Source organism: Cryptotermes secundus, unplaced genomic scaffold, assembly GCF_002891405.2.
Source record: "Cryptotermes secundus unplaced genomic scaffold, Csec_1.0 scaffold117, whole genome shotgun sequence".
NCBI lineage: Eukaryota > Metazoa > Arthropoda > Insecta > Blattodea > Kalotermitidae > Cryptotermes > Cryptotermes secundus.
In genome coordinates, this window is record NW_019737981.1 from 330,392 (window position 1) to 339,131 (window position 8,740).

An 8,740-nucleotide genomic window follows, 5' to 3' on the forward strand; every position below is an offset into this window, starting at 1 on the left:
CTGCGATCCAGAAACATGGTTACTGCCAGGGTTCCTTCCAAGGGAAGACAGCAAGAAAAATAGCTGACAAACTGAAATTGAAGCTATTTTCCATTCTCTACAGGCCCCAGGACATTAAGGGTAGACGGATCTTTTATTTTATATAATTTTTGGTATTAACATTTGGTATATTTATTTCTTTCTCCCATTGTGTTTGCTTTTTCGAAATAATCCAGGGGGGAGGATGCCCGGTTTCCCCCCTTCCCCCCATGGCCAATGTCTACAATGTTCTGTGCACAAAACAGTAAATATGAGAAGAATAAAAACACCGTAATTTAATTTCAAATACGTATATTAACAATTACAATTCTATCTGATAATTTCTGTGCAATGCAGCACAAAGTAGCACCCCGCTCCTACGATCTACAATACTCACAGGATGAATGTACTGGCGCGAACCTTGACGTAGGGAGCTATGCACGCGTATATTACAAATACAGTATATTCCAACTCAAGTCTTGTCCTTCCTTCGTGCATTTTATCTCCATACAATGGCAGCACTTATTATTTATAATCATCCACACTAGAAATTTGGTGTTACGACTCACTGAAACTTAGTGGTGACCTTTGCCGCCACCGCCACCGCCGTCTCCTTTGCTGTACCCCCACTTCTTGCCATCCTCATGGCCTTCCTTTTTGTCGTGCTCCTCTTTGTGTGCATGATGTTCCTCGTGGCCCTCCTCTGCCTTGTGGCCCTTGTGGTCGTCGTGGTGGTGGCCCTTCTCATGATGGCCCTTCTTGCCGTGGTGTTCATCATGGTGACTGGCCTTGAAATGTCCTGCCTTCTTGTGACCTCCCTCCTTGCCCTCGTGTTCGCTGAAGAACTCACCGAACTTGCTGTGGTCGCCTCCCTCATGGTGTTCATCGTAGAACTCGTGTTTTTTCTCATACTCGTCCTTCTTGTGAACATTGTGCTCACCCTTGGTGCTGTGTCCCTTTTTGTGGCCTCCCTCTTCACCGTACTTCGCTCCCTTCTCCCCTTTCTCCCCGTGATGATGCTCGCCATGGTGGCCTCCACCTTCATGGTGCTCGGCTTTCTTCCCTCCATGGTCGCCGTAGTGCCCTTTGTGTGCCTCCTTGTCGTGATGTCCCTTTTCGGCTTTCTCGTAGCTGTGATGTCCCTTATAGCCCTTATCTCCTTTGTGGCCTTCAACTTCGTGGTGGTGTGCGTGATGCTCTTTACCGCCTCCCTTCTCATGATGTCCTCCACCTCCACCGCCATCTCCGTGTCCAGTCGCTGATGACTTCTGATCGGTATCTGCCACCGGTTTCTTCAGTTCTTTATCACTGTGATGTTTAACTTCCGTCGGAGCGGCATGCTGCTCCACTATCTCTGATGCTCCACCGTGGTACTTCTTATGCTCCCCTTCATTGCGTCTAACAGGGACCTCTTCCTCTTCTTCCACAGTATGCTCTCGGTGAACCTGTTTCCGTCCTCTCGGTTCCTCGCGAGGAGCAACGGCATCACGATTCCTAGTTTCATGCTGTTCCTCCACCTCCTCGGCTTCATCACGAAGCCGCTTCCTCCCTTGCTGCTCTTCACGGATTTGTTTGCGACTTTGTCCGTGATGCGTTGTCTTCTCACGTCGTGCCTGGTGGTTGTTCTCAGTAGCAGCGCTTTGATACTGTTGCGTTGGGCGTGGTGGTGGAGTATGATGGACTACTGTAGCATGTCTCGGAGCTATCTTAACTGGCGCATGATGTCCGGAGGCTCTGCGTTGTTGTTGTTGTTGTTGTTGCTGTTGTTGATGATGTTGATGTTGTTGTTGCTGTTGTTGTTGCCTTTGTTGACTGCCAGAGGACGCATGAACGATACTTCCTTGTGGCTTCTGATCTGTGTTCTTTGTTGTATAGGAATATGACACCGGTTTTACGACAGTGGAACTCTCTTCAGGAACAAGATCTGAGAGGACTACGTGATCTTCAGATGGTTGGCTCAATAAGAAGTCTGGATTGTCAGCATCACTCCTGATGCCAACATGGAATGCGAGGGTCACTTGAAAGAGGCAGAAAGCCGTAAAAATGCTCCGCCTATGCGGACCCATTTCTTGAGAAAGTAAGCACTGATTCAAAGCGCCTTGTTAATACACGGCTTCTTGTCACACTGGTGCCTCGTGAAGTCAGCCTACCGTATTTATACACCACGCTGGGTATCTGTGTAGTCAACTGTATTCTAAGAGTCATGGTACAGCTGCCGTCGATATTTCTGCTAGAACTAATTCCAAACTGTCGTGTAATCCCCCAGCAGCGTGTTTCTGTTATGTGGCTTGTGTTTGTGGTTTTTAAATTACAATTCAGAAAAAAAAGAAAAGGAGGGGGGGGGGAATAAGTAGGAAAGGAGATGAAGAAGGCTGAATCACAGTGCCGACTGGAGCTTACCGCGTCGCGACTACTTTCCAAAAACGTTAAACCTGCAAATTACTCCCAGTCAGCAAATGTCTGAAGTAACACTATATTGTACACAATACCAAGCAGCATTCCAGTATGAACCATTGTTCTACTCCAGCTACTTGAACCGCTTCAGTGAATATAAAGAAATCGGTGCATAAAAAATGTACAGTATGTGCAAGAATGTTTAACGGTTTGCAGTATGATTGCCACAGAGTAAAGTTGTCGAGATTGCTCTACAGAATTTGTCACAATGTCGTTTCAAAGTAATTATACACACATATGTACATGTGAAATAGTAATTAAATTATTATGACGAAACTTTTAATAGGAAACAGAAAATGTTAGAGAGAAGATGCAGATATGATGACGCCACTTAACAGGGTAAGCTTTTTAACACCAAGATTATAGGGTCATGCATATCTACGCGTGGATAAGTAAGCTGATATTCATGAAACACAGTAGGAAGGTAGTTTCAAGTGCTTAAGAAAACTGGATAATTAGGCGCTTCGTAATTTGTACTCGACAAACATTGCCACAATGATCAAATCAAGGAGTGTACGATGGACACGGCTTGTGACATAGTATAAATGAGAGAAGTTCATACAAAGTTTTCGTGGGAAAACTTGAAAGACAGAGAAAAATATGAAGACACAGAAACTAGAAGGAAAATATTAAAATGATTTTTAGACAAATAATATGTGAAGTATGGATTGGATTCATCTGGATCAAGATTTGGACAAGTGGCTGACTTTCGTGAATACAGATCTGGGCTTTCGGGTTTCTTGAAATGTTGATGATTCCTTGAATGGCCGGGCAACGGTTGGCTTCTGAGGACTCAGCTGCAAGAATTAGAGGGCTTCTAGAGTTGGTATGGGCAGATGATAGAATGAAGGTGAGAGGGAAAAGAAAGGGCGAAGTCGGTTATATAATTCCACTACATTCTCCTTCTACAGAATGGAGAATTTCCTTGAAAGACATTCCATATGACAAAACTCGATAAGCTGAATTCAATTCCCATTAATTTAGGGGCAGTGCGTAGAGACGGGGTGACCCGAGACGGCATGTAGACCTCGAAGCCTGTTGTGTGAGTAATATCAGAATAATATAAACTATGCTATATAACTATATTTATTGTTGGCGCGTCTTTTATATAACGAAGACAGATTATATAACTTACTGATGGAAACTTTCCTCTATTATAGACACAGATAAACTATACCGTTGAAAAAGATGACCACAAACGCCATGTTACATAAATATATATAAACAAGCTGTGTATTATAAATACACAGCTCGAAAGAACTTTCCAGTAGACATTCGATATCATAGGAGATCAATATTTGTGTGTCGCCTCTATGGTCTAGTGGTCAGAGTCCCTGGCTACAGATCCAGAGGTCCCGGGTTCGATTTCCGGCGCTACCAGATGTGCTGAGGAGTAGTGGGTCTGGAACGGTGTCCACTCTGCCTCGTGAGGATAATTGAGGAGCTATTTGAAGGAAATAGCGGCTCTGGTCTGGAAAATCGAGATTAACGGCCGTGGGGATCCGTTGTGCTGACCACGCGACACCCTCTATCCGCAAAAGTTGGCACTAACTTCGCCGACAAGCGGCGGTCGCTCGATCGGTATAGTTCTCTTGCGGACTACAGGCCGTATTTTGTAAGAAGAACCGCGTATAAGTCATATTCGAGTTGAACTGTGTAATGTAGGGGCAACAGCGAACCAACGCGACTCGAAATTAAATTTGTTCGATAACGTTCAGAGTAGATCCCATGAAATTTAATTTCATTTGAGTATTTTGGGTAATTTGGGAGACGAATCTTGTTTGCTCTCATTTAATACGCTTTACACAAGGCGAGCTGGTCACGGCAGACGAGCGGTCTAAGACATGTACTGTCTTCGCTCGCTCGAAAGCCGAGATCGTGGGTTCGAATCCCATATAACGCATGGATGTTTGGTGTGTGTATGTGTGTATTTTGTGTTTGTGTTACCCTGTGTTTAGGTAGAGGTCTTGAGACGAGCTGATCACCCGGAGGCCTACCGTCTGTAAAATGATCACTGAAACTGAGAAATCAGCCCTATGATCCACAGTGGGAGCGAGAGAAAAAAGAATACAAGGAGAGATGGCAAATTAACGAATTATAATGCTTGCCCATAACACACTTCTTTATTCTTGCACATTTTATAATGAAAAACGATTCTATACATAAATTTGTCCGTGTGATATAACAAAATTATATGTAATGGATGATAGTTTTTCGTTGTGCGTTATTTTTAAACATGCATAGGTAGAAAGTCAGTAAGAGTAAGTAATGATTAATTTGCTTAGCACAGAAAATAATTAATTGAATGTTCCTGCTGAAAAAAAAAACCCGACAATAAATCAGCATCGGCTTAAAAATTCGGAACTGGAGTCCTTATTCTTTAATCAGCTGTAAACTATTCATTTTATTTATACACAAAAGAGAATTTTTCTTTGGAAACTAACAGTAGCTCAGCTGGTCAACTAATTCCCTGATTTGTTTAAACCCGTAAGTACATTAGTAAGTATATTAGTACACGCAACAGACTTGGCCACTGGTCCACATTCTGATCCAAATGAATACAGCCACCTCAAACTTATTTCTAAAAGATCTGTCTTAATACCTTCTATCCCACGTCAGCCGAGTTTCCTGACAGAAATTTTTATGTATTTCTGTCTTTACCATTCCTGCAAAGCCGTCTACCTTATCCAGTTTGATCTGAGTATTCTAATATTTGACGAAGGACACACATTATGAAGTTCATCACTAATACATTTTTTTCAGCGTCTTGTGTTCTCTTCAAATATTATCCCCAGCGCCAAATTATGAAATGTCCTCAGTCTATCTACTCGTAAAATCAAATTTTCGTTTATATTCACATAAATATATGCGAAGTAATCATATCTGATGGTTTTAAAACGTGTTATTTTCTGAGATAAAATGTCATGTAATTCACTGAAAGTCAACCGACGTTTCAGAGGAACATATCGCCTACATTTTCAGGAAGGAATAAGCTGAACAAGGGGGCCAGAGCGGCGTCCTGAGGTACGCCTGCATGTATGGGCTTCAATTCATAAATTTTTCTTCCGTTTTGACTCTGAAGGAGGAGATTGGAGCTGTGTGTAACCTGCAGATGAGCCCTTTTGTCCAGACCGAGTCGTATGCTTTGGACACGTGAAGGAATATGGCTGATGTGTATGCCTGATCATTGTATTGTCAGTAACATATTCTGTGAAGGGCAGTAGTTGTAGTGACCTATCTCGTCCTGGTAAGAATGCAAACTGTTCGACAGGAATATGGCATGGCATAGCGCTGGATATATTTGTCTATAGAAGGTTTGTTTTCCGTTCTTTCCCAATGGTACCTAATAAACTAATTGGCCGCTTGACCTGTGGAAAGGCGGAGTTGTTGGGTTTTGGTATGGCTCTGACATTTGGAAACGAAATGCAGGAGTTATGATTTTCGTTAAGTATGTGACGGCAATAGCCCGTCACGGTAGCCGAGCGGTCTAAAGCATGCACTGTCTTCGCTCGCTCGGAAGCCGGGATCGTGGGTTCGAATCCCACTAAGGGCATGGATGTTTGTGTGCGTTTTTCTGTGTTTGTGTACAGGTAGAGGCCTTGCGACGAGCTGATCACCCGTCCAAGGAGTCCTATCGTATGTGTAAGATGTAGAAAAACCGAAGTGAACAGAGAAGTTCATGGAGGTGGGGCTAGGCCCACTGGGGCTGTAGTGCCAAGAAAAAAAATGTGACGGCAATAAGGGGAAGGCTACTTAAATCAATATGTCTAATGTTATCGTGACCCGGAGCCTCTTTTGGGAAGACGATTCGGTGTACTGTGGTCGTGGGGTTTACTGGTTGCAGCTAGAAACGTGCAGCAATCTTTCGCCTTATCGACAACTTGTCCTCCTATCTTCTGCAGTTGCTGTGTAGGTAAGTCCCCTTCTGCCGTGAATTACTGGGGTGTGACGCTGGGTCTGATGCTTTGTGAACTGTTTTGTTATTTTCCAGATAACTTTTGTTGTACTTGCATCTTCAATACCGTACTTAAACCTTTGAATTCTGATGTCTTTTGAATAACTTTTTACGAAGTTGTACTGCTTGCGATCAGCCGCTGTGTTAACCTAGTAATCGCCTCGGCTGGATTATGATGTGTGGACAGGAGTATCGGTCACTAGGTGGACCCTGGTTTCTCAGATGTGGTGAGTCCATTCTCGTAGTTTCTCTTATTATAAGGTGCTATTGTAATACTATTGCGTCACTCGTGGGTTGCCTGCATGTGTGATCTGTCAATGGAAGATCTGGTTTGGTCTGGTGTAGGAGTGCATGTCTAATTTGTCGGTGCTGTAGGATCGTGTGGTCGTGTTGCCTGGTGCGTTCAATAGTTTTGCGGATGTGATAATTAAAAATAGCACAAAATGGATAACAATTCTATAGATCGTTCATTATTTTATTCTGAAATCCTTAAAAATGTTGGACTCAAATTTATTAACCCGTTGAAAAGTTATCGCACTTTTAATTGTCATTATTTCTACACGTGATTTTATGGAAGTTCGTTAAGTCGTACATTATATTAGATGAAACACATGTAAAAAGTAGTACCATGTATTTCAAAATATTTACAATTATAATTCCAGCCTTTAGGAATAATGTTACAGGATTACATTTACATTCACTACACCGTTCAGGAGAAATTAATAATAATGTTTTCAAACTATGAATTTTACTGTATTTGCAAGCTATTCCCTGTAGAAGTGTGGCAACGTTGGAAACAGTTACACAGCAGCGTAGCAGAAACTGTAGCGAGTTTCTATAAGAGGTGCAATCACAGGGCTCTAGAATAGAATTAATTTAAGATAGACTTTTTGTATGAATATAAATAATTACATTTTTATTAAATTAATAAATTAATTAATTTAGTATATAACGGAAAGGGGAGCATAATGTAAACGAGAAATCAAATTTCATATAATATAAAGAGAAGAAATACGTTGAATTCGGACACATTATTTAATTATGAAAAAATAAACTAACATTAAATTGTATTATCATCTAATTAGTCTGCATTAATTTAGACACCGATATTTAGATTAATATATATTATCAAAAGCTTGCGAAATTACTTAACTAACTGCTCCACAATTTTTGAATGGTAGATTTTTGTAACCCTTTCAAAGTTTGTTTTAAATTTCTGGCTCAAGATTTCACGAAGACTATTGCAACCAGAATAATTGTACGTTCCTTGGAGAATTTCCACATTAAGTTCGGCCATTGCTGCTTTTTTCAAATTGTCGATCCCACGGTATTTCTCAACAGTGCTAAAGTTGATAAGTTGTTGAGAGCTCGGCTTTCTGCTTCCCATTGCCCGGTTTTCTCAGGGGGGAAAAAAAAGCTTAGCACTTTCAAGTAACATCTGATTCCTTATCTCGAACTTTGGCAGAAGTAAGAATCCCACAGTCGTATATCGCATTGTGTGCTCCAGTGGCGTTTATATTCTTCGAATCTGCTAATATTTTTATTAAACATTTTTACCCTTTCTACCTGTCATTTTTCTAAACACATGTAATGTACCTGTAAAAATATAGATTACTTCAGCAAACTCATCGACAGAAAGTATTTAGAGATTGCTCTAAATAATCGAGGTCCATCGAATTTTAAATGATGTACAGAAATGCAGCATTTCTAAATAATTCCAGCCTCTCAGTAAAACTCATCAATGCTAATCTCATTGGGGCAGACTGTGCTTTCACACCACTATACACGAGATCACCGTTACAGTTCATGAAACCGGTAGCTGCAGTAGCTCTCGAAGACTTGTCGACTGGAATTACCATAAGTTGCAAATGTAGTTTTTCGACAATCTGCAGCGATTTCCAAAATAACACAGTTGGTTTCAGGGCCAGAGATTTAGAGGTCAAGTAAGACAATAAGAATTTCACCAAAATCCTCTTCCAAATTAGACTCGTCATCTAAGGCTGGGGCCACACGAGCGCACAGAATGCGTCCGTTGTAGAAATAAACAAGAGGTGAATGCTATGGTTTCTTCTGGTTCTATTGCAGACAAAAAAAAACTACGCACCGCATTCTGCAACTGTGTGGTGTCCTCAAGAACGTCCGCCATAAAGTACGTTCATTGCAACGGACGTACTTCGTGCGCTCGTGTGGCCCCAGCCTTATTCATGGTATTGCTGGTTCGTTCAAAAAGGCACAATTACTTTTGTGGGTAATACTTTCGATATTTTCTCTTCAGTGATGTAAATCCCAGGCATCTCTTTCTAAATGCAGAAT

The 8,740-nt window shown here is 41.6% G+C and overlaps 1 protein-coding gene across 1 annotated transcript; it reads right to left on the reverse strand.

Annotated features, from left to right (window-relative positions):
- Nucleotides 1-365: 365 nt before the first annotated feature.
- Nucleotides 366-2,371, reverse strand: LOC111870516 (histidine-rich glycoprotein). The gene has a single exon (XM_033753870.1). The coding sequence runs from the start codon at nt 2,082-2,084 to the stop codon at nt 594-596; it is 1,491 nt and encodes a 496-aa protein (XP_033609761.1). The 5' UTR covers nt 2,085-2,371; the 3' UTR covers nt 366-593.
- Nucleotides 2,372-8,740: the final 6,369 nt, after the last annotated feature.